Source organism: Macaca fascicularis, chromosome 4 (assembly GCF_037993035.2).
Source record: "Macaca fascicularis isolate 582-1 chromosome 4, T2T-MFA8v1.1".
Classification (NCBI taxonomy): Eukaryota; Metazoa; Chordata; class Mammalia; order Primates; family Cercopithecidae; genus Macaca; species Macaca fascicularis.
The window spans coordinates 124,100,056-124,128,051 of NC_088378.1; the positions used below are offsets into that span (position 1 = coordinate 124,100,056).

Consider the following 27,996-nt stretch of genomic DNA (forward strand, 5'->3'; position numbering starts at 1 on the left):
TGAGATATCTGCTGTAGTGTGACATTTGGTCTATTGAGGTGGTCTGGAACTGAACCTGCAGTATCTCCAAGGCACCCCTGTAGCAGAATAAAATACAGTTGGCCCTCCAAATCCGCAGGCTCCACAACTGTGGACTCACCAATTGTGACACTGCATAACAACTATTTACATAACATTTACATTGTATTAGGTATTATATGCACCCAATACAGGAGCACCCAGATTCATAAAGCAAGTCCTTAGAGACTTACAAAGAGACTTAGACTCCCACACAATAATAATGGGAGACTTTAATACCCCACTGTCAACATTAGACAGATCAACGAGACAGAAAGAAAGCTGACAAGGATATCCAGGAATTCAACTCAACTCTGCATCAAGCAGACCTAATAGACATCTACAGAACTCTCCACCCCAAATCAACAGAATATACATTCTCCTCAGCACCACATCGCACTTATTCCAAAATTGACCACATAGTTGGAAGTAAAGCACTCCTCAGCAAATGTACAAGAACAGAAATTATAACAAACTGTCTCTCAGACCACAGTGCAATCAAACTAGAACTCAGGACTAAGAAACTCAATCAAAACCGCTCAACTACATGGAAACTGAACAACCTGCTCCTGAATGACTACTGGGTACATAATGAAATGAAGACAGAAATAAAGATGTTCTTTGAAACCAATGAGAACAAAGATACAACATACCAGAATCTCTGGGACACATTTAAAGCAGTGTGAAGTGGGAAATTTATAGCACTAAATGCCCACAAGAGAAAGCAGGAAAGATCTAAAATTGACACCCTAACATCACAATTAAAAGAACTAGAGGAGCAAGAGCAAACACATTCGAAGGCTAGTAGAAGGCAAGAAATAACTAAGATGAGAGCAGAACTGAAGGAGATAGAGACACAAAAAACCCTCCAAAAAAATCAATGAATCCAGGAGCTGGTTTTTTAAAAAGATCAACAAAATTGACAGACCGCTAGCAAGACTAATAAAGAAGAAAAGAGAGAAGAATCAAATTGACGCAATAAAAAATGATAAAGGGGATATCACCACCGACCCCACAGAAATATAAACTACCATCACAGAATACTATAAACACCTCTACGCAAATAAACAAGAAAACCTAGAAGAAATGGATAATTTCCTGGACACTTACACTCTCCTAAGACTAAACTAGGAAGAAGCTGAATCCCTGAATAGACCAATAGCAGGCTCTGAAATTGAGGCAATACTTAATAGCCTACCAACCAAAAAAGGTCCAAGACCAGACGGATTCACAGCCGAATTCTACCAGAGGTACAAGGAGGAATTGGTACCATTCCTTCTGAAACAATTCCAATCAATAGAAAAAGAGGGAATCCTCCCTAACTCATTTTATGAGGCCAACATCACCCTGATACCAAAGCCTGACAGAGATACAACAAAGAAAGAGAATTTTAGACCAATATCCCTGATGAACATCGATGCAAAAATCCTCAATAAAATACTGGCAAACCGAATCCAGCAGCACATCAAAAAGCTTATCCACCATGATCAAGTGGGCTTCATCCCTGGGATGCAAGGCTGGTTCAACATATGCAAATCAATAAACATAATCCAGCATATAAACAGAATCAAAGACAAAAACCACGTAATTATCTCAATAGATGCAGAAAAGGCCTTTGACAAAATTCAACAGCCCTTCATGCTAAAAACTCTCAATAAATTCAGTACTGATGGAACATATCTCAAAATAATAAGAACTATTTATGACAAACCCACAGCCAATATCATACTGCATGGGCAAAAACTGGAAGCATTCCCTTTGAAAACTGGCACAAGACAGGGATGCCCTCTCTCACCACTCCTATTCAACACAATGTTGGAAGTTCTGGCTAGGGCAATCAGGCAAGACAAAGAAATAAACGGTACTCAGTTACGAAAAGAAGAAGTCAAATTGTCCCTGTTTGCAGATGACATGATTGTATATTTAGAAAACCCCATTGTCTCAGCCCAAAATCTCCTTAAGCTGATAAGCAACTTCAGCAAAGTCTCAGGATACAAAATCAATGTGCAAAAATCACAAGCATTCTTATACACCAGTAACAGACAAACAGAGAGCCAAATCATGAATGAACTCCCATTCACAATAGCTTCAAAGAGAATAAAATACCTAGGAATCCAACTTACAAGGGATGTAAAGGACCTCTTCAAGGAGAACTACAAACCACTGCTCAGTGAAATAAAAGAGGACACAAACAAATGGAAGAACATACCATGCTCATGGATAGGAAGAATCATACTGTGAAAATGGCCATAGTGCCCAAGGTAGTTTATAGATTCAACGCCATCCCCATTAAGCTACCAATGACTTTCTTCACAAAATTGGAAAAAAATGCTTTAAAGTTCATATGGAACCAAAAAAGACCCCACATTGCCAAGACAATCCTAAGCTAAAAGAACAAAGCTGGAGGCATCACGCTACCGGACTTCAAACTATACTACAAGGCTACAGTAACCAAAACAGCATGGTACTGGTACCAAAACAGAGATATAGACCAATGGAACAGAACAGAGCCCTCAGAAACACCACACATCTACAGCCATCTGATCTTTGACAAACCTGACAAAAACAAGAAATGGGGAAAGGATTCCCTATTTAATAAATGGCACTGGGAAAATTGGCTAGCCATAAGTAGAAAGCTGAAACTGGATCCTTTCCTTACTCCTTATACGAAAATTAATTCAAGATGGATTAGAGACTTAAATGTTAGACCTAAAACCATAAAAACCCTAGAAGAAAACCTAGGTAATACCATTCAGGACATAGGCATGGGCAAGGACTTCATGTCTAAAACACCAAAAGCAATGGCAACAAAAGCCCAAATTGACAAATGGGATCTAATTAAACTAAAGAGCTTCTGCACAGCAAAAGAAACTACTATCAGAGTGAACAGGCAACCTACAGAATGGGAGAAAATTTTTGCAATCTACACATCTGACAAAGGGCTAATATCCAGAACCTATAAAGAACTCAATCAAATTTACAAGAGAAAAAAAAAAAACCATCAAAAAGTGGGCAAAGGATATGAACAGACATTTTTCAAAAGAAGACATTCATACAGCCAACAGACACATGAAAAAATGCTCATCATCACTGGCCATCAGAGAAATGCCGATCAAAACCACACCATCTCACACCAGTTAGAATGGCAATCATTAAAAAAATCAGGAAACAACAGGTGCTGGAGAGGATGTGGAGAAATAGGAACACTTTTACACTGTTGGTGGGACTGTAAACTAGTTCAACCATTGTGGAAAACAGTGTGGCGATTCCTCAAGGATCTAGAACTAGAAATACCATTTCACCCAGCCATCCCATTACTGGGTATATACCCAAAGGATTATAAGTCATGCTGCTATAAAGACACATGCACACGTACGTTTATTGCGGCACTATTCACAATAGCAAAGACTTGGAATCAACCCAAATGTCCATCAGTGGCAGACTGGATTAAGAAAATGTGGCACATATACACCATGGAATACTATGCAGCCATAAAAAAGGATGAGTTCGTGTCCTTTGTAGGGACATGGATGCAGCTGGAAACCATCATTCTCAGCAAACTATCGCAAGAACAGAAAACCAAATACCGCATGTTCTCACTCATAGGTGGGAACTGAACAATGAGATCACTTGGACACAGGAAAGGGAGCATCACACACTGGGTCCTATTGTGGGGAGGGGGTAGAGGGGGGGATAGCATTAGGAGATATACCTAATGTAAATGATGAGTTAATGGGTGTAGCACACCAACATGGCACATGTATACATATGTAACAAACCTGCACGTTGTACACATGTACCCTAGAACTTAAAGTATAATTTAAAAAAAAATAAATTTGAATTGAATCATCAAAATCATGCTATGACTACAATTTTAAGAAATCTTTGTGAGACCATCTGATATGGTTTGGCTATTTCCCCACCAAATCTCATCTTGAATTTCCACATGTTGTGTGAGGGACTCAGTGGGAGGTAACTGAATCACATAGGCAGGTCTTTCCTATGCTGTTCTCATGATAATGAATAAGTCTCACAAGATCGGATAGTTCCGTAAGGAGGAGTTTCCCTGCACAAAATAGCTCTCTCATTGCCTGCCACCATCCACGTACGATGTGACTCGTTCCTCCATGCCTTCCACCATGATTGTGAGGCCTTCCTAGCTATGTGGAACTGTAAGTCCAATAAATCTTTCTTTTGTAAAAAAAAAAAAAAAAAAAAAAAAGAAAGAAAACTAATACACAGAAAACAAGACAATTATAACTGATATGTAAATATACAGATACTCTTTACTCTTTTTTTTCTTCCTAAACTACTGAGAATTTTATAAGTTTGTAATTGATAAGAGTCCTAAAGATTGTTTTCTGGCAGAAGTGACTAGAATATTTACTAAAAAATGAATGTTTAGTAGTAGTTGAAGAAGACAGTTTGGGTGATAACTGCTACAATGCTGAAATACAAAAAGTATAACCAAATGCATTTTGTTGTCAAAAAAGCAACAAAAAACAATGAGAAGACCAGTGAGGTAACTGTCCTAGACTTCAGTTCAAAGTCTGCTGTCTTAGCTAACCAACAGTAGACAAAATCACTTAACCTCTCAATCTAAAAACCCAGATATTTTAAATGGGGCTACTATCTGTCATAACTATTTCGTAAGAATACTACAGGCTGAAATGAGAATATATACAGCAAGCCTGCTTTATAAATTACTAAGTTCCACCCAAATGAAAGCTATTACTTATTTTAAAACAATCAGTAACCAGGTAGATACACACAACCATATACAAGCATATATACACAAACATATACATAGAGGATTACTATCCACTAGGACACAGAGCAACAATGATATCCATTAGAGAGGTACTTGGACTGTATTTTCTCAAATGTTACAAAGAAAACATTTACCTAAAATATTTTAATTTTAAAAGTATATCCACTTCTTAACATTTAAAGATTAAATCTTATGAAGCAACAGCTAGAAATTTAACTGAAAATACTTACCTTAACAAAATTATCAGGGAACATTCCTCTTCTCCCATTTAGTTCTCCTTCTAGCCATCCTTCCTCCTGTAGTTTTTTCACATTCCTGATGATTTCTCCAACTCGAATAGTTAATTCATCGTCATGTACAGCATCATAGTCATACTCCACAATATAGTCAACTAAAAAAGGGGGGAAAAACAAAATGTCTAAAATCTAATTCACAAAATACTATAAACTATATTAATAAACTTATAACTATGGAATCTATTTAGCAACAATATTTAATACCACAAAGACATCAGCAAGGCTTGTTTCAATTACTTTAAATATTTGGCTACATCAGCAAATTTCTTGAATACCTTAGTATAGAGTACAATACAGCTATTAAGTGGGAGCCTCAAAAGAAAAATAATGCATAATTCATGCCATCAGACACTCTTACAATCACATGCATATCCTTTGTAGCAGACAGAGTCTGAGGTGGTCTCCATGATCCCCACTTCCTCGTATTCATGTCCTGATGTAATTCTCTCTCTTTTACTGCCAATGTGACCTGTGATTGACCTCTAACCAACAGAATATGACAGCAGGGCATAACGTCTCACACCTGTAATCCCAGCACTTTGCGAGGTCGAGGCAGACAGATCACTTAAACTCAGGAGTTCGGGCCGGGTGCAGTGGGTCACACCTGTAATCCCAGAACTTTGGGAGGTTGAGGCGGGTGGATCACGAGGTCAAGAGATGGAGACCATCCTGGCCAACCTGGTGAAATCCCGTCTCTACTAAAAATACAAAAATTAGCCAGGTGTGGTGGTGGGCACCTGTTATCCGAGCTACTCAGGAGGCTGAAGTAGAAGAATCGCTTGAACCTGGGAGGCAGAAGTTGCAGTGAGCCGAGAACGCGCCACTGCGCTCCAGGCTGGCGACAAGAGCGAGACTCAGTCTCAAGAAAAAAACAAAAAAAAACTCAGTAGTTCGAGACCAGCCTGGGCAACACAACAAAACCCCGTCTCTACAAAAATGCAAAAACTAGCCAGACATGGTAGTGTGCGCCTGTAGTCCCAGCTACTTGGGAGCACTGCTTGACCCCAGGAGGTCGAGGCATCAGTGAGCCTAGCCTGGGCAACAGACTCAAAAAAAAAAAACAAAAAAAAAAACAAAAAAAAAGGATGATGACAAAGACAATGATTTGTATGTAATTACCTAAGGCTGTAATGCATATCTTAATAGGAGACTTTTTCCCTTGCTGGCTTTCAAGACACAAGCTGCTATGCTGTAAGCTAATCTACAGAGAGGGCCACAAGCAAGCAACTTAAGGAGGTCTCTGACTGACATCAGGAAACTGAGGCCCTTACTCCCACAACCCAAAAGTAAATGAATGATACGAACGAACACATGAGCTTGGAAGCAGACCCTTCCCCAGTAGAGCCCCAAATGTGAACCCAACCCTGGCCAACATCTTCAGTGCAACCTAGAAGAGGACCCAGCTGGCCATGCCCAGACTCTTAAACCACAGAAACTATTAGCTAATAAATACATATAGTTGTAAACTACTAAGTTTGTGTTACTACTATATGTAAAAACATAAAACAAACTCTAAAGTGAAGATTAATATATATTTAATTTACCTCTTTTAATAACAGGATTTTAGATTACAGGATCACGTAAGCGTATTTTTAGTATTTTACAAGGTTCAATTTTTAAAAAGCATTAACAGCTTTCCTGGTCAAGATGGCAGACTAGCCATATCCCTATTCATCTTTTCTTCCTCTACAAGACTGATTAAAAAGAAAATACACACACACACACCAACCACCACAACAATCACAACCACAAACACCAAAAAAAAAAGGAAAGTGAGTATGGTCAGACATTGTCGTTTGTTAAACCAACAGCCATTCCCACACATTGCCCATTCCCCTCCTTCCTTTCTCACAGAACCTTAATTTTGTTCAGTATTTTGAGACCCTGTATTTTACAGGCGAAGATTCTCTCAGCCCCAGCGGGTTACATATTCACTAGTCTAGGTATGTACTGTTCAGACACTAAGTACAATCAGGTCAGCTGAAAAATCTTGTGTTTAAATGCCAACTACAGTTGAGTAAGTGCCAGCATATCTAATTTCCAAAGAGGCAAAGGTCTAGAGATAGTCTAGGTATAGCAACCTTAATCACATACAATTAAATATACACAGTGAATGGTTTTCAAATAAGCATGGGATGAATGAATTCTTTTCATTTTTATTTTTTTAATAGAGATGGGTGTCTGGCTATATTTATATTGCTCAGCCTGGTCTCAAATTCCTGGGCTCAAGCGATCCTCCCACCTCACCCTCCCGAAGTGCTAGGATTACGGGCGCAAGCAACCATGCCCAGCCAAGATGAATGAATTCTAACTGTCTTCTGGGAAAGTTTTACTTGACTTTAAAAACAAAATACAGGCTGGACTCGGTGGCTCATGCCTGTAATCCCAGCACTTTGGGAGGCCGAGGCAGGCGGATCACAAGGTCAAGAGATCAAGACCAACCTGGCTAACACGGTGAAATCCCATCTCTACTAAAAACATAAAAAATTAGCTGGGTGTGGTGGCGGGTGCCTGTAGTCTCAGCTATCAGGAGGCTGAGGCAGGAGAATGGCGTGAACCCGGAAGGCGGAGGTTGTGAGCCGAGATCGCGCCACTGCACAGCAGCTTGGGCGACAGAGTGAGACTCCACCTCAAAAAAAACAAGGAAGGAACGGCCTCCTGTAGACTTTGGATGTTCTTTAATGAGAATTTGATACCCACAATTGCTATAACCACTTGAGACGAGAAGAATAGCAGATACCTGATTAACATAGAAGAGAAAAAAGATGAAAATGACCTGCATCTTTGCTGGATTCATCAAACTGCTAGATTAACCACCTTTAACTATAATACCTTGAGATTCGTTACATGAAGTAGTTTCTTAACTTTTTAGACAGGATTTCTATTTGCAGCTGAAAACATCCCAACATGATTTAAGGGACCCGGCAAGAAATGTTAACAAATGTCTGAAAGTGGACGCACAGCTGATAAAGCCAAGAAGAGGAAGCCTAGAGAACTTAAGAGAGCTATAAATGAAATACCAAACTGCTCTGTAGACCTCAAAAACACCAGAAATTCAGAAAACACAGGCTCACATGAAATGCATGCAGGGCTAAAATAAGGGAAATTACTCAATCTCTATATCAACCACAATAATTCAATGAGATAAAATGCTAAATAGTATGGCATTTTCCTTCCAAAGCAAAAAACTGAAGGGTTAATCTACAAAATAAAAATAAAAAATAGTTTAGGGAAACTAGTACAGCTATTATGGATGAATGCTGGTTTCTCAGAGCAATGAATACTGAGAAATTCAGAGGCCCCCAAAGCAATGGGCAGTTCCTGACTTGCTAATTCCAAAATAAAATTCTTAACATCTGCAGGGGCAGTGGCTCAGGCCTGTAATCCCAGCACTTTGGGAGGCTGAGGTGGGCAGATCACCCAAGGTCAGGAGTTCGAGACCAGCCTGGCCAATATGGTGAAACTCAGTCTCTACTAAAAACACAAAAATTAGCCGGGTATAGTGGCAGGAGCCTGTAATCCCAGCAACTCAGGAGGCTGAGGCAGAAGAATGGCTTGAATCCGGGAGGCAGAGGCTGCAGTGAGCCGAGGTCACGCCATTGCGACAGAGCAAGACTGTCTCAAAAACAACAACAACAAAACTCTTAACTCCTACCCACATAAACAGAGTTCCCAATTAGCTTTTTAACCATTTATTATTTACTCTTATGAGCAGACAATAGTTGATCATGAAAGACCCATCATAAACTGAAAAACTACTTGGAGAAAGGGTAAGCAAGGGTGGGGAGTAACAACAGAGATGGGAGAATGGTTACATGCAGGGAGACTAATCAAATTTTAAATATTTCAAGGATAATGGAAGCTAAGTTTCTTATGTCAGGGAAAGGAGTTACAAACATATATGGAAAAAGCTACTTTCAATCCTGTGATATTGAATTGTAATGAGCAGTATCAGCATGAACTTAACAGTTTTGAATACATAACATGGAGAAATAAACAGATACAAATATATGTATACATGTACATATATACAGATACACATATAATCAACACACACACATATACACATACACCCTAGCTCTGTCCAATGAATGGATCTGAAACCAGCAACATTCCAATGGTAATGAGCAAACCAAATGCCAAGACTTCATAAACACCACCTACTACTAAAAGGAATCAGGACTCTTTAGGAAAATGGCCAATTCCAAGGCTAAGCAGGAAAAGTATAAGATTAGCCTGGAACATTTTGTTGTGCCAGAAAGTAAGGAAGTTGTCAAAAAAATGAAATGGTATCAAACTGACCCACAGAAGTGATATCAAAAGGGTCCTTACTGGCCAAATCAGGCCATTTTGAGCATCAAAATAATGAAATTAAAAGAATATACCCCACTGAATAAAATAAGCCATGAGTCCATACAGATTACAAATCAATGTTAATTTCTTAAATGTTATGGTTGTATTGTGATATGGTCCTGGTTTATTAAAAAAATACACTAAAATACTTGTATGAAAGATATCAGTCAGGAAAAAAATTATTTGTGCTATACATCTAACATTTCTACAACTTCGTGATTACTTCAAAATTAAAAAGTTAAAATACACGCACAAATGTATATCCTCAAGAGATGTAAAGTTTCTAAAAGGACAGAATGCTTTAAGAAGTGAGAAAATTTTAAATTTTTTAAAGTTTATGTCTTACAAAATATCTTACTGTTTTTTGAAGAGGTGGAGACAAATCCAAGAAAATGTTCCAAAACAGGTAAAACAAAGGCACAAAGAAAAAGATGAAAACAAGGAAAAGGCACAATCAATCTAACATCCAATTAACAGAAATTCAAGAAAGAGAAAAAAATGGGGAATTAACCATGAAATAACACAAGAAAATAATCCTAAAGCAATCTTCAAATGGAAACAGGTCTGAGGGAATCCAATGAAATGAACAAATTTTAAAACATATTCATATTCAGTGAAATTTCATAATAACAATAAACAGATCCTAGAAAGCTCTCTGACAAGAAATAAAAATTTCATCTACAAAAGATTAAGAATCATTTTGGAACACTTCTCATTGGCAATACTGGATTCTAGAAAAAGAAAAATTAAAAGTCACTGAAGTATTGAAGTATTGTATACTCTGCCAAACCAGCAGGCAAGCATAGGATATAACATTTTCACACATTCAACAATAAAGAAAATTAACTCCCACATATGAAATTACATAATGTTATCCAGCAAACTTAAAATATGAACCAAAACAGAGGAAGACATGAAATCCAAGAAATAGTAGCACCAACCTCGGAATAAAATAAGCACTAAACTTGCAGCTGTGCAACAAATCTAAGGAACAAACAGTCTATACTAAACAGGAGACACAAAGTTCTAGGAAGTATCTGACAGAAAAGTAGCATGGGGTACAAACTTTGAAATTGTATGCTATCCTTATAAATCTGGAACTCAGAGAGACAGGAAAGTCAGTTAAGGACAAAAAAACTAAAGATGATTAGAAACTTTTGGAAAGGCAAAAAACTGTACAATGCTGAAAATGCAATTGGCCGGGTGCAGCTGCAGCTCACACCTGTAATCCCAATACTTTGGGAGGTTGAGGTGGGTGGATCCCTCGAGCCCAGGAGTTCAAGACCAGCCTGGGCAACATGGCAACCCCCATCTCTACAAAAAAATACCAAAAAAATGTAGTCAGGAGTGGTGATAACGTGCCTATAGTCTCAGTTACCAGGAAAGCTGAAGTGAGAGGATGGCTTGAGTGACAGAATGGCTTGAGCCCAGAAGGTGGAGGGTGCAATGAGCAGAGATCACATCACTGCACTCCAGTTTGGGCAACAGAGCAAGACAGGAAGGACAGAAAGGAAAGGAAAAAGGGAAGGCAACGGGGAAGAGTAAGGGAAGGAAAAAAGGAAAGGGGAAAGGGAAAGGAAAGGGAAAAAAAAGGAAGAAAAGGAAAGGAAGTAAAGCAAAAAAGAAAAGGAAAAGGAAAGGAAACAAAAAAGGAGAAAGGAAAAATATAATCATCATATGTACTACTTGGCTTCACAGTAAAAAAAACACTACATGGTCATAATAATGTGAAAGTAATTATTTTAACTTTGACAATTATTGTATAGCAAAACAAAAGGACCAAATTACGGCTGTAGAACAAAATATAAATGTTAACAGCCTTGATATTATAAAGGATAATAATTCTGAAAAAGAACTGAAAGAGGGAGGTTGGTAAAGGAAAGAGTAAAGGGATGAATATCATTATCATACAAAGTGCTAAGTCCACAAATACTCTATTAGTTGCTAGAAAAAGAAATAAAAGTATAAACCCTTACTATGTTCGGATAAAGAGAAAACGTGAGATTGTAAATAAGCTAAATATTTTCAAGTTAAAAATAAACCAAAATCAACAACAGAAACTAATTATTTAGAAATACGAAAGCCAAAACATTAAAACAGATAGATTTAGACAGTGTTTTCCCTATGGAGAATGAGAATAGGAGCAGAGAACAATGAGGCAAGGAAACAGTGTTTGTTAAGTCATTTAATATGTTTCGTATTTGTATATCATGTGCAGAATTACTTTGATGAGATTTTTAAGCAGTAAATATTAAAGTGGTTTGTTCAATATTACAGCAAAAACGTTTATAGCACCACAAAACTGTATACATGTGTGATAATTAAGTTCACTGAGTCAAAGAAAATCTATTTTACTTCCCTTAGAGAAAATGCCATACGGTAAATAGGGTTAAATTCCCTGTTCTTTTAAACTTACTCACAATTAAGTTTGTAATATTAAACTGCAAGAAGTGAAAGACAAAGAGGAAAGAAAATCTTAAACAAAGGTTATCAGAGAAGCAACATTTAGACTAATGGGTGAAGCCAGAAGGCAGATTAGTATTTTAAATATGTGGAAAGAAAATACCTACAAATCTTAAACTCTCTATACCCGAGAAAATATCCTTAAAAAAGGAAGGAAAAATAAAGACACTTCTGACAAACCAGAAGTGGGACTTTGCTACACAAAAAGAAAACTCTGACAGATGTTCTCTGAGAAGAGCAAAGGAAAGAAAAAAGATTCAATATGAAGTATCAGCAATGTAGAAAGGAAAGCAAAAACAAAAGAAACAGTAAGTATACAGGTATACAAACATTGAATGAATAAAAACGGTAACATCATATAGGAAATTAAAAATACAGAAAGATTAAAATAACAAAGTAACAAAGTTGGGAGTTAAAACTGTTCCAAGATCCTTGTATGGTATAACAGAGTAAAGTTATTAACATCAGATTTGTATAAGTTGAGAATGCATGTAGTGATCACTAAAATAACAGAAAAAGCATAAAAATGCCAAAAATCGTGGGGAGAAAGAACAAACAAATTTTTAAAATACTCGACTGGCAGTTTCAGCTCCAACAACTAAAAGGCTTTAAAGTTATCACTCCCACCCTGACAAGAAAAAGGCTAAACCAACTGAAAAATCAATTAATTTCCTTGGATCCATTAGAAAATTGAGGACACAGAGCGAACTACCACCTAAATATATGGAGAGGAAGCAGGTAAAGCCAGAGAGTCATGGATGAGCTCTATTTATTACCTAGAGGAGAAGCTGCTGGAGCCATAAATTAGCAAGAACACCATTAGTCTCCTAGAGCAGTTCTAACAAACCACCACAAAGTGGGTAGCTTGAAAGAAGAGAAATTTATTCTCCTCTTTCGGGAGGCAAGAGGGCAAAATCAAGGTATCAGCAGGGTTAGTTCTTTCTGGAGACTCTGAAGAATCACTCCATGCCTCTATCTGGCTTCTGGTGGCTGCCAGCAATTTTTAGCATTCCTTTGCTTACATAATTCCAACCTCTACCTCCATCTTGACATGACCGTTCCACTGTTATGTCTCCATCTCAAATCTCACCCTCTCCTTACTCTTTTCCAAGGACACTAATCATTCAATGTATTAAGAATTTCTTCATCTCTGAATCCTTAATCACATCTGAAAAGACTATTTCTCTCTCTTTTTTTGATGCAAAGTCTTACTCTGTCACCCAGGCTGGAGTGCAGTAGAGTAATTTCGGTTCACTGCAACCTCCACCTCCCAGGTTCAAGTGATCCTCCCACTTCAATCTCCTAAGTAGCTGGGACTATAGGGATGCACCAACATGCCTGGCTAATTTTTTGAAATTTTTCTGTAGAGACATAGTCTCATTATATTGCCCAGACTTGTCTCAAACTCCTGGGCTCAAGTGATCCTCCCATTTGGCCTCCCAAAGTACTGAGATTACAACAGGCGTGAGCCACCATGCCCAGCCAACTATTTGTAAATTTGTAACATTTACACGTATGAAGGGTTAAGACTCAGACATACCTTTTTTGGGGACAAAAATTCAATCCAGTACAAACACTTAAGTGGTAATTTTGATGACTTGCTGGAGGTTGACTGTGGAATAGCATGAAAGTGGGAAACTCCTAAGGGAATGCTGTCCTATAGGGGAGTCCCACACTTTTGTGGGTTTTATGGTACTGCCAGATTCTAACAGTAAAGAGCCAAGAAAAATCGCCTTAGAGTTCTGGCAAGGAGGAAAAAAAAAGTAATCACTGTGAAATACAACCTGAGTATTCTCTGCAACAAAGGCCTACACTCCAGGGGAAAGATTGTCAGGGGCTTTATACCACCTAGGAACAGGAATTTCCCTGATTCTAGTCCGCTCCACAGCTCCAGGACATCGATCTACTAAAAAACAGAAATTTAATAATTAAGATTATAGTATATTTCCCCTCTCCCACATGCTACCACCACATCAATGAGGCTCCAGCATTTACAGCTGAAAGAGCTGCAAGATGCAGATTCTATCTGAGAAAGAGTTCTAAGGGAAACCCAAAGAAAGCAAGGAAGACAGAAACAAAGACACTACAGGAATGTGAACCCTCTGGCACCTACAGCTAGAGCAAACATTAAACACAATCCAACACCGAGGCAGATAAATATAAAGCCTCACACTAACGATTTAACTACCGCAGTTCCTATTACCTAATAGGACATATCCAACCTTCAAAAAATTTCAAGTCATGCTAAGAAGGCAAGAAAAAGCAAGTCTAAAGAGACAAAGCAAGCATCTGAACCAGACTCAGATATAACACATTATTTTTTAGTTATCTGGCAGGAAATTTAAAATAACTATGATTAATATGCTAAGGGTGATGATATAAAAAGCAAACAACATGCAAGAAAAAATGGATATGGTAAGCACATAGAATCTCTAGAAAAGAAACAGAAGGAAAAGCTGGAAATCAAAAACAATACAACAAATAATCGATAACACTGACACATTCATCAGTAGACTATATATAGTCAAGGAAAGAATCAGTAAGCTTGAAGAGAAGTCAAAAGAAATTTTCCAAACTGAAATGCAAAGAGAAAAAGAATTATAAAAAACAAAAAAATCCCAGGACAGAATATCCAAGAACTGTGAAAAACTTCAAGAGGTACAAACACACATAATTGGAATTCCAGAAGAAGATGGGAAACAGAGCAGAAGAAATATATGAACTAATAATGGCTGAGAATTTTCCAAAAATAGTAAGATACACCAAACCACACATCAGGAAAACTAAGAGAACAAAATTAGAATACAAACAAAAAAAAAATCTACACCCAGATGTATCACATTCAATGGAAGAAAATCAAAGGCAGAGAAAATCTTGAAAGAAGCCATCACAAAATATCACCCTATCTATTGAGGTACAAGGATAAGAATTACAGCAGGCTTCTCATCAGAAAACATGAAGGCAAGAAAGCATGGAATAAAATATTTAAAGCATTGGGAGGAAAAAAAAAAAAAAAAAAACACCAACCTAGAAATCTGTATCAAGTAAAACTATCCTTCAAAGGGAAAGAGAAATAAAGACTTTTTCAAACAAAAACAAGAATTCACTGCCAGCAGACCTGCCACGGAAGAAATGTTAAAAGAAGTTCTTCAGAGAAAACGAAAACTATACAGGTCAGAAACTCAAATCAATATGAAGAAGGAGCATAGAAGGAATAAATGAAGATAAAACAAAATAATTTTTTTATTCTTAATCGATCTAAAAGATAACTGCTTAAAAGTCATAATAGTAACAATGTATTGCATGATTATAGCATACGAACAGGTGAAATTAACGAATGTCATAAGGGACAAGCGGCATAAGGAATACTCTATGGTACCATAAGGAATACTCTATGGTACCGGCACTACATATGAAGTGTTGCAGTGTTATTTAAAGCTGAATTTAACACTACTTATAAATGTATATTGCAAACTCCAGGGCAAGCACTAAAAATAAAAATTAAGTATAACTGAATGTTAAAAGAGAACCTAAAATGGAATCATATAAAACGCTCAAACAGAAAAATGGAGAAAAAATAATGCAACCAAAAACTATTATTTGAAAACATCAATAAAATCAATAAATCTCTAGAATGACCAAGAGGAAAAAACAGAAGGCCCAAATTACTAATATCAGGAATAAAAGAGGGAATATCTCTACAGACCTTACACTCATTAGAACAATAGTAACTTGCGGCCAGGACTTCAAGGCCAGCCTGGGTAACATAGCAAGATGCTATCTCTACAAAAAACAAAAATACGTGTGTGGGGCAGCACCTATAGTCCTAGCTACTTGGGAGCCTAACGGGGGAGGATCCCTCGAACCCAGGAATTCGAGGTTGCAGTGAGCTACAATCACACATTTGCACTCCAGCCCGGGCAACAGAGCAAGACCCTGTCTCAAAAAAAAAAAAAGATTACAGGTGTGAGCCCCCAAGCCCAGCCTTCCATGTACCAAGGAGGCACCATCTTTGAACTCTCCTCACTAGACACCAAATTTGTCAGTGCCTAGATCCTGGACTTTCCAGCCTGTGAGCAATACATTTCTGTTGTTCATAAATTACGTAGTCTAAGGTATTTTGTCATAACAGCTTGAAGGAATTATGATAGAAATTCATAACAAAACTGTGTAGAGAGGAGAAATTTCTAAACTTAAAGTAAAATGGTCAAAGCTTCAAAGTAACTAAACTGGAAACAGGCAGTAAATACTTGCAACAAACAAGAAAATGAATTAAAAGCATTTATAAGAACCAAAAAAAGGAAATCTCAACTGAAAGCAGGTAATAGAAAGTAAACTACATTACTTAAAATGAAGTACAGCAAACTCTAAGAACTTAATCCTTACCTGAAAAAAAAGTTTGGCTTAAGTTGGTTCTGCTTGTGGGTGCTGGTTAGGCATTTTTTAAATGGATTTACTAGCTGTTAATAACTTTAAAAAAAAAAATCAGTATTTAAACAAAAAGGATATCTGAAAATCAAGCTTAAAAACCTTAAAGTCCATAATTTTTTAAATTATTACTTGCAAAAATATTGGTGGCAATATTATAAAAGATTTTCTACTAGTCTGCTTTAATAAATACGCATTATTTTGATAATAAAAAATCACTTCAAAAAAATAAACAACTTACACAAATTCCAAATAGGCATAAGTTGTATGGGCATTGACTACTTTTAATTCTTGTCAACACAATACAGATAAATATCACGATGGCATCTAACAGAGTCTGTCAAATTAACCTTACCTATGTTATACCACTGATCATAGTATATTATTGAGTATTAACCTTTATTACAGCAGATGACAAAATATAAAAAATTACACAAAAATATATTTCAGTATGAGGTAAAAAAATAATTACAAGCTTTACTCTCAAAGAAGTAGTAATATGATGAAAATAACGGTTCCACCTCTTATTTCCTGATTTTATATATATTACACACACACACTCACACCCAGGCACACATGTATCAGGAAGAAAGAAATATACGTATTTACTTTTTATTCCCAGGGCTAAGTATTTCTTACCACAAACCAAAAGACTTTACCATAATTATTCCCAGAACTAAATATTTATTATTTACCATAAATAGAGAAATGCAAAACTGATTAGCATTTCTCAATGTCATTAATAACATTTCCTTATTTAAGTCCTCTAAAGTTAGGTACCAGATCCATTAGTCAAAATACTACTAATAAAAACGACAATATCATCCTAAAGTCCTTTTAATTACATATTAGAAATTCCATCATGTATTTTCTCAAGCTTGTTAAATACGGAACTGATAAGCAGCATTTCTTACATGTTTTTCAACAGAGATAAGTAAATCTAGTCATTCTTAAGATAGTGAACAAATTGCACACAAAACCCACCCTTCCTCTTTGTACTTCAAATAGCATACAAAGGTTTGCATAGTACAATGCACTCTTAGCACATACCCAAAGAGAAAAAGAGAAGGAAATTTGATACAAGGAAATTTTTACACAGTATTATATTCTTCCTAATGTTACTAAATTAGAATAAGTGACAGATATCCACAAAAAAAACCTTAAAGTTTAAAAAACAAAAAAGATTTTTATCTTGAAGACTGATTACTTGAGACAATTCTAAAAACAAAGAAAGTACCATGTACATGTGATTAATGACTTGTCCTAAAATAATAAATCTTAAAAACAAAAAACATACAAAAATCTAAAGAGCAAACAAGTTGGAAAATTCAATTAAATATTCTCATTCCTCATCTTTATTCCCACTATTAACTTCAAAAAAAACTAGAAATTATTTTTAAGCATGTTTCAAGTCAGATCAAAAAAAAAATACCATATGAATTGCCATCATAAAGTTTTATAGAACTCACCAAAAAACAACCCTAGGAAAACTTTTGGGTATGTAAGTAAAAGACCAATGTGTCACAGTTAAAATTTGTCAAAAGTCTCTTAAGAGGCCAGGCATAGTGGCTCTTGCCTGCAATCCCAGCACTTAGGGAGGCCCAGGTAAGAGGACTGCTTGAAGCCCAAGAGTTCAAGACCAGCCTGGGCAATATGGCAACCCTATATCTACAGTTTTTGTTTTGTTTTGTTTTTAATTAGCCAGGCATCGTGATGGCACATGCCTTAGTCCCAGCTACTCAGGAGACTAAGGTGGAAGGATCACTTGACTCCAGGAGGTCAAGGTTGCAGTGAACTATGATAGTACCACTATACTCCAGCCTAGGCGACAGAACAAGACCCTGTTCCTTAAAAAAACAAACCAAAAAAAAGTCTCTTTAGAGAAAATAGTTACTCAAACAAACAAATACCAACCTACAGTTTTTAGATGATAAATATTTAAATTTCTTCATTTTTTAAACCACACTACGAGAGTCATTTCAATTCATATTACTTGCTTTGTTTAACTCAACAATCTTCCTTCTCAAAATGTTTTAAGATATAATTAAGAGAACGAGTTTTAAAATCAGACCAATGAAAGTTTGATTCTGTCTCCTCCACATCTTATCTCTGACTTGGACAAGTAACAATTCCTCTAACCTCATTTCCTGAACCTGAAGAATGGGAAGACTAATGTTTTACCTCATGTTCTTGTGGGGAACTGAATGCTCCGTACATTCAGCCTAGCATAGTAAGAATTCCCTAAACATTAATAATTAAGTATCAACTAAAAATGAATTTTAAAATTACCAAAAAATAGGAAGTTGCTATATAAGAATTTCCCTCAGTTTCCAAACAGACTTCTATTTTTTAAAAAACTAGTCGAGTGCAGCCGGGCACAGTGGCTCACGCCTGTAATCCCAGCACTTTGGAAGGCCGAGGCGGGCGGATCACCTGAGGTCAGGAGTTCGAAACCAGCCTGGCCAACCTGGTGAAACCCCATCTCTACTGAAAAAAAAAAAAAATACAAAAATTAGCCGGGCATGGTGGCAGGTGCCTGTAATCCCAGCTATTCGGGAGGCTGAGGCAAGAGAATCGCTTGAACCCAGGAGGCGGAGGTTGCAGTGAGCCGAGATCATGCCATTGCACTCCAGCCTAGGGGACAAGAGCAAGACTTCGTCTCAAAAAAAAAAAAAAAAAAAAACTAGTTGAGTACAGTAATGAAAAGCAGGGAAGAGTAGAAAAAAGAAGTTCAGGCCGGGCGCGATGGCTCAAGCCTGTAATCCCAGCACTTTGGGAGGCCGAGACGGGCGAATCACGAGGTCAGGAGATCAAGACCTTCCTGGCTAACACGGTGAAACCTCGTCTCTCTACTAAAAAATACAAAAAACTAGCCGGGCGAGGTGGCAGGCGCCTGTAGTCCCAGCTACTCTGGAGGCTGAGCCAGGAGAATGGCGTGAACCTGGGAGGCGGAGCTTGCAGTGAGCTGAGATCCGGCCACTGCACTCCAGGCCGGGCGACAGAGCGAGACTCCGTCTCAAAAAAAAAAAGAAAAAAGAAGTTCAATCTGTAGCTGACTAAACAATCGAGATAACTCACTACCTGAGGACCAAACTAAAGATTTTTAAAACATAATTAAGTTATATAGACAACTACAAGAACCTGTAAGAAAAATAGCAGTAAGAATCATTAAAAATTCAGAAGTAATCATTTGAGTCTCTCCATGGTTCCAAGCATCCACCCAAAATAAACACATACAGAAAACAAAAATCTAAACTCTTCATTATTTTTTAAGAAACAAAGTCTCACTCAGTTGCATAGGCTGGAGTGCAATGGCACAACCATGGCTCACTGTAGCCTCAAACTTCCAGGCTCAAGTAATGCTCCCACCTCAGCCTCCCAACTAGCTGGGACTACAGGTGCATGCCACCACACCCGGCTATCTCTTTTTTTTTTTTTTTTTTTTGTAGAGATGGAGTCTTGCTTTGTTGCCCATGCTGGTCTCAAACCCCTGGTCTCAAGCAATCCTCCTGCCTCAGTAAATTCTCATAATCAAAAAATATTGAGCACTTGAAACGTGGCTAGTCCAAACTGAAATGTTATATAAATGTAAAATATACATCAGATTTCAAGATTTCTTTCATATATAAGAAAAAAGGTAAGCTATCTCATTAATAACTTTTTATACTGAATACATTATGAAATAATGTACTTTCTTTAACCCAACATACATTCAAAATATTATTAAAATTAATTTCATCTGTTCCTTTTTAAGTGTGGCTACTAGAAAATTTAAAATTACATATATGTAACTTAACCCAGTATGTCTCAAAGAATATATATGTATACTTGCTTCACAACACCTACCTTAAAGATTTTATCATTTTGGCCGGGCGCGGTGGCTCAAGCCTGTAATCCCAGCACTTTGGGAGGCCGAGATGGGCGGATCACAAGGTCAGGAGATCGAGACCATCCTGGCTAAAACGGTGAAACCCCGTCTCTACTAAAAAATACAAAAAACTAGCCGGGTGAGGCGGCGGGCGCCTGTAGTCCCAGCTACTCGGGAGGCTGAGGCAGGAGAATGGCCTGAACCCGGGAGGCAGAGCTTGCAGTGAGCTGAGATCCGGCCACTGCACTCCAGGCTGGGCAACAGAGCAAGACTCCGTCTCAAAAAAAAAAAAAAAAAAAAAAAAAAGATTTTATCATTTTATAGTTCAAACATTAAGTTATTTTGAATGAACTCTTTAAACTAAAAATTAAGCCTTTATGCCTAAATGTGTTTAACAAGTTAAATTGGAGACCCATACAGAAATGTCTCTCTCTGCCAAACTTTCCCTTTATTTATATGCACGGAGTAGGCAATCAGCAGATTCACCTGACAAGATTCTTAACATCCCTGATTACTGATTCTCTATTAAAGGGATTTAAGAGCTTCACTGAGCCATACAGAAAGGATTAAAGAGTTTATTTCTAAAAAAAAGTTCGATCTCATCCATGATCTTGAAACAGTAATTTCATTAGGCAACATCCTATTAGTCTGTTTTAGGTGGACATATTTCAATATATTTAAATTTTGTATCATTTGTTAGGTTGGCCCTCTCTACCCAATTACTCCAAATTAAAGTATTATTGAATCAGACTTAGTGGATACATAGCAGGCTCCCAATTTTCTGCCAGTCAATACAAGTGTTAAATTTTGTAAGTACACTAAAATAAGTGATACAGTCTCCAGCATCAATGAGCTCAGATCAAGAAAGGTCATTTACACACTAAGAGAATAACAAAGAAGTTTTTATTTAAGTTTTAAACTATGAAGTTCTAAGCATAAGTTCAACTGCATTTTGTAGCATATAACCTAGGAATTTAGAATAATTTGTGAGAAAAAGGGTTACACTGAGATTTGAAATACAGCCGTTTATTTCCATTTGACACTCATTCTGAAAATTTAACAAATTTATTTTCATCATTAAACAAATTGTTTTGATCTGCTTCCTAAAATGTGTTTGATAAGAACGGCCAAATTAGTAGGTAAGTAAAAATGAATTCCTCTTAAATGGTTGTGCACAAATGCCCACACATACACCAAAACAGTCAGGCAAAATACTCACCAGACTGCAACCTGCTACAGCACAACAGGAATTTTAATTAAAGTTTAAGGCAAAACTTGGATCTTAGGAGAACATACTTCTAAATAAACCAAAAGTTGTTTCTAACACAAAGAATGAGAAAACCCCTAGAGAACAGTATACACATTTGAAAGACCAACTTTAAATGTCTCCTAAAAACACTCTAACCAAGACTATGCAGTCTCAATTTTACAAATACAGTATATGAACTTCTACATTTACAATCCAAAAAACTTTGGCACTTGATTATTACAATAATCGTGATAAATACTCCAGGAATGACACTTTTAAAGTCAGTCTAGATGTTAGGTAAATACCCAGAGCCTCTTTAGTACTGGGAACACTGACAGGACAGTAAGAAGAATAAGACAGTTTTAATATTTCAGGTAAAAGTACACATCTCAAAGGATCAGCTCAAGAGAAGGATTGCTTCATTCTAAAGACTCTTTGCCAGAAGTGGAGGAAAAAATACCTTAGCTACTGCCAGTACTCAGTATATCATCACTGGTCAAACTAATGAGCGATGAACAAATCCCATTTCCTTCAGTGCAGGAGTCTATATTCTAATATTCCATATACTTCTCCTATTACATTTTAACATTTCTGACATTGACCCTATACTCTCATTTATTTGTCTAATGGATTCACATATTAACTTTCATTGTTATTATGTTGTCTTACTCCTATCACATAAGCCATCCCAACACATTCATGACATTCATCAAAAACTGGAGGGAGAGGCAGAAGCATTTATGTCAGAACCCAAGGGTTGTGAGAAGTTTAAAAAAAAAAACATGTGATTCTAATAATATGCCCAATCCTTAACACTTGTAAACTACTTAAGGCACCAAAACTTTTATTTATCCTAAATCCCCAAGCATTTAACATGACTTTAATCACATTCCTCACATTAAGGAAAATACTTCTTGATTAATCTCTCATCAGCAGCTTCTTTGCTTGATGATGTGCCATTGTGACAGGCCCTTTTTCTTAATATTGGTGTTAACTGTAACTATCACCACACTTAAAAATGAAGTTATGCATCACTTAACAAAGGGGATGTATCCTGGGAAATGTGTCATAAGGCGATTTGGTCCATGTGTGAACATCACAGAGTGTACTTAAACCTAGATGGTACAGTACAGCCCACTACCCGCCTAAGCTATAGGGGATAGCCTATTGCTCCTAGGCTACAAACCTGTACAGCATGCTATTGTACTCAATACTGTAGGCAACTGTAACACAATGGTAAGTATCTGTATATTGAAACATAAAAAGGTATAGTAAAAATACAGTATAAGTAATAAAAATGATACACCTACATAGGGTGCACCTACCATGAATAGAGATTACAGGACTGGAAGTGGCACTGGGTGAGTCAGTGATTGGTGAGCAAATGTGAAGGCCTACGACATTAGTATACACTACTACAGATTTTATAAACACTATACACTAAAGCTAACTACACTTTTTTTATTTCTTTCTTTCTAATTTTCTTTCAAAATTAACCTTAGCTTACTGTAAGTTTTTTACTTTATAAACTTTCTTACTTTCTTGTAATAATATTTACAACACCAACACATTGTATAGTTGTACAAAAATATTTTCTTTCTTTATATCCATATTCTATAAGCTTTTTTCCATTTAAAAATTCTTTCCATTTTAATCTTTTTTGTTATAAGACACAAACACACATTAGCCTAGGCCTGCAAAGATCAGGATCATCAATATCACTGTCTTCCGCCTCCATGTTTCATCCCACTGGTAAAAAACGTGCATAGCGCTGTCATCACCTACGATAACAATGCCTTTTTCTGGAATACCCCCTGAAGGACCTGCCTGAGGATGTTTTACAGTTAACTTCTTTTAATAAGTAGAAGATGTACTCTCTAAAATAACAATTAAAAAACATAGTATAGTAAATATATAAGCCAGTAACACAGCCATTTATTGTCAATATATGTACCATATATAAATGTATGTATGTGCTATACTTTTATACAACTAGTAGTGCGGGTTTGTTGACACCAGCATCATCACAAACACAGTGAGTAATGCATTGCACTACTATAGTGGGATGGCTACAACTCACTAGAGAAGAGGAATTTTTCAGCTTCATTATAATCTTAGGGGACCACCACCCAATACGTGGTTTATTATTGACCAAAACGTTCCTAAGGGGCTCATGATTGCATTCTACTAGAAACCCCTAATGATTACACAGTCACACCCTTGGAATTATGCAGACGCTGAATCATCAAAAAGAACCTAACCTAAGTGGCACTAATAAGGTACTAAAACAGATACTGGAATCCAGGCTCCCATGCTAGTCACCTCTGTTTTGCAAATGAGTTGAGAAATTGAACAAGATCATGATGGGAAGTTTAACCAGCTACATAGTACTTGAAAGATTATAAAATACAAGTCTACTGGAGCCACTGGAAAGGACAGGTTCTAGGAAAGAAAAAATCCGTAACAATACCTGACACTGGAACAACATCTTAAGCCATTATCAATTTAGAATAGTGAATTTTTTTAAAAGCAGTGTTTCTTCTAGGGTAAAAGCACCTTTAAGTGCAAACAATTAGTAAATACGCTTTCAGTAAATCAAACAGGGTTCAATGAAAATGGTCAGGAAGAGTGTAGAACATCTAGGAACCGGAGACCTTCAGAAACAAAAACCAAAACATAACAAAAAAAAAAAAAAAAGAGGTAATATCAAGTTTAGTCCAAAGAAGAAAACATTTAGGAGCCCAGAAGGAAAATGCCTACTTCACTTGTGGTTAAAACCAAGGTTATGATTCAAAAATGAGTACAGCATAGTCTCGGGTTAGTGAAGTCCTAGTAAAATTTTATCTGTTTAAGAGACATAACAAATGTCTCTACTGTGAGCTACTGTCTAAATATCTACCTAACGTAAGCCAAAAAAAAAAAAAAAGCAGGGAGGAGTGTGAGGGAGTATTGCCAAAGACAGGTACAAACTATCAAAACAAAATTAAAAAAGCAACAACAGAAAAGGTCTTTCTAATAGCCAACCACCATTTCAGTGAAACCAAGAGACTCATAATTACTAATACTTTCAAGTTTTTTGTGCCTTATGTGGCCATTTATTATTATATTTACAGTTATAACTCCTTAACACCCTAAAGGATTGTGTACTTGTTTCTGAAACAGAAAGATATGCTGAGGTTTTGTAATCTGCTTCACATTGGGTATGAAAGGAAAAGGAACCTAGATGAAAAAGAGACAGAGCAAAAAAAAAAAAAAAAAAGCAGGCACATCAAATCCCTGGGACCAAATAAACAGAGGGGGTGGCAATCTATACCCAGGGAATATCCTCCAGCGTTTGAGAGAGGATCCCATTTCACCCCAATAATTCTGGACCATTAGTACCACACTTATGGATTCAGCTACTAATGTAGACTACTAATGTAGTCCCAGGACAGAAAATATATAAGCTTAAGGGATCACTGTCTTGTATTACCTCTTGGTTCATCCTAAATAATTCCAATAACTAAGATCACTTTTGTTCCTACAAATACCCACCTTGAACTTCTCCAATAAGAAATCCGGACCCTGTCTCATTTTGTTTCCCTGTGACTAGGTTTTCAAGGCCTACTGCCAGACCCCATTTCCTCCCTTTTCCTCCAGGATGCCAGTCTGAATCTCTACCTAGCGCCTGGTACCAGCCACCATTCCACTCCCAAACATACATGTACACACTGCACTTTGCCAAACATATCCCTGATGCTGACAAGCTGACTGTAGGCACATATAGACTTCCTTCCAGACTTCCCAAACTAGTGCTCTGTCCCCTCCCCCATCTAGAAAGACTTACTGCCTGACTGCTGAGATAATTTGGTCCCTAAATCCTGCTTGTGTTAATCTGAATAGCAGTCAGATAGCGCATGTACAACTAAGCAGTAACAGCTCCATCATAACGATTACCCAATTTACCTAAATTTCAATCACATCTTACTAGTTTTTATTTGCTCTTTCTTTTCTGAATGTAAAATCTGAAACCTTTCAGATCTTTCACAACTTGCTTCATCAGTTTACCTAAGAAACAGGTCTGCAGCTCCACCCAATTCTCACCCAAATGAAAAATCATTATACTTTTTTCTCTACCTAGCTGCAAGCCCTTGACACAATGATAATTTTTTATATACATTAAAGTAAGCATTTTTATCATTCAAAATATATTTAACAACAGGGAATGATAATCTCTGACAGAGGAGGATTCTCTGACAGATCTGGATTATGAATAAACAAAAATGTAGCACTTTGGGTTTTATAACTATTTATTTTAAATGCCTTAAAAATTAGATTTTAGTTAATATGATGTCATTTTAGTTTGCAAATCCCTCAATCAGAAAGGTACACGCTGGGCATGGTGGCTCACACCTATAATCCCAGTACTTTGGGAGGCTGAGGCGGGCAGATCACGAGGTCAGGAGATCCAGACCATCCTGGCCGACACGGTGAAACCCATCTCTACTAAAAACACAAAAAATTAACCAGGCGCGGTGGTACATGCCCCTAGTCCCAGCTACTCGGGAAGCTGAAGCAGACTTGCTTGAACCCGGGAGGCAGAGGTTGCAGTGAGCCAAGATCGCGCCACTGCACTCCAGCCTGGGCGACAAAGCAAGACTCTATCTCAAAAAAAAAAAAAAGAAAAAAAAAAAGTACAAAGCAAACTTCCAGCTCATTTCTACGGGAAACCATGAAATATTATAAAGGTGAATTTTCAGCCTTAATGTGATTTTACAAAATTTAAACTACTCAAATTTTGAAACCTCAAAAAAAAATCTGATGAGTACTTAAATAAGGAAAAGAATTACTACATTTGCCAGTGATTCAACTTTGAAACAAAAATTTCCTAATATTCTTTTTTCATGCTCTGGAGTAGTTTAATTGAAGTAAATCCTGATACAGAAAGGTGAACCATTAGCAGGCAATTTCCATTTGCAACTACTTATCTGTACGAATCAAGATTTTATCCAGGCCAGGTACAGTGCTTCGGCTGTAATCCCAGCACTTTGGGAGGCCAAAGCAGGTGAATTGCTTGAGGCCAAGAGTTTGAGACTAGCCTGGGCAAGATAGGGAGAGCCCGTATCTACAAAAAAATTTAAAACTAGGCCAGAGGTGGTGGTGCGCACCTGTAGCCCTGGCTACCTGGGAAGCAGAGGCATGAGTTTGAGGTTGCAGTGAGCTATGATCACGCCACTGAACTCCAGCCTGGGTAACAGAGCAAGACCCTGTCTCTAAAAATAAGTAAATAAATAACATATAAATAAAAAATTTTAAAATATTTTCTCCAAACAGTACAACAAAGTAACATAAAGAAATCACTCTATTATAGAACTGCATATATCATCTAAACCAACTGCAAAATTTGTCTGCAAAACCACTGAGCCACGAGGCCAGGCACAGTGGCTCATGCTTATAATCCCAGCACTTTGGGAGACTGAGGCGGGCGGATCACCTGAGGTTAGGTGTTCAAGACCAGCCTGACCAACATGGTGAAACCCTGTCTCTACTAAAAATGCAAAAATTAGGTGGGCGTGGTGGCACACACCTGTAATCCAGCTACTCGAGATGCTGAGACAGGAGAATCGCTTGAACCCAAGAGGCGGAGGTTGCAGTGAGCTGAGATCACACCACTGCACTCCAGCCTGAGCAACAGAGCAAGACTCCATCTCGGGGGGCAGGGGGGACATGACTGATATGTTTTATATACGTGAGCTTATAAAATAAACTAAAAAGTTCACCACCTTATCTAAAATCATTAAAGAGAAATTCTGCCCTTAGAAATCTGCTTAATCTTTTAAAAATAAAAATTCACAAATATTCCTTTTTCGGGCTCTAGAAACGCTGACACTTTGTGCCATTTGCTTTCTGCCTAATTCTGCTTCAAAATGCCAATCTGTATTTTTGGAATAAGAAAAATAAGCATTGCCTATCTGTCTCCCTAGAGCTCTTCCCTAATTCTTTCACACAGAATACCTCAAATTTCTCAACAGGCACTTTACCACATTTAACAAAGGTAGACACTAAAAACATTACTTTAACATAAAATTCAAATAAGTCTACTAGTAGTCATCCCACTTAAGAGTTTTTCCTAAGCAACTGAAGTTCTTACCAATAATGGACTTTGGCACAGTACCTCCAACACTGAAAAAAGTATCTGCATGATTTCTGTAAGGTTATGTCACATAAAATTCAATTTCTGCATTAGTGCAATATCATCTCATCCCACTGGTCCTTTATTTAAAGAAAATATCCTACTTCTAACAAAGGTTAAAAATTGAGGATTTTTTTTTCCAAGTTGGTACAAGAATTAGAGAAATCATTTGAAAATGAAAATAACCACCAGCACTGGCAATGTTCTAAGCACTTTACAAGTAGTAACTCACTCAATCCTCCTAACCACCTATGAGGCTGATATTTTATTCCATTTATAGATTAAGAAACTGAAGCACAGAGAAGTGATGCGCTCAGTCACACAGCTAGTAGGCAGAAG

At 37.2% G+C, this 27,996-nt stretch overlaps 1 protein-coding gene across 2 annotated transcripts in view; it reads right to left on the reverse strand.

The window, feature by feature from the left end:
• Window positions 1-27,996, reverse strand: part of CD2AP (CD2 associated protein) — a 152,180-nt gene that overhangs the window by 121,458 nt on the left and 2,726 nt on the right. For both annotated transcript variants that reach the window (XM_005552787.4, XM_074037839.1), the window contains exon 2: window positions 5,059-5,219. In XM_005552787.4, the coding sequence (XP_005552844.1) occupies window positions 5,059-5,219 (161 nt within the window). The remainder of the gene's footprint in view (window positions 1-5,058; window positions 5,220-27,996) is intronic.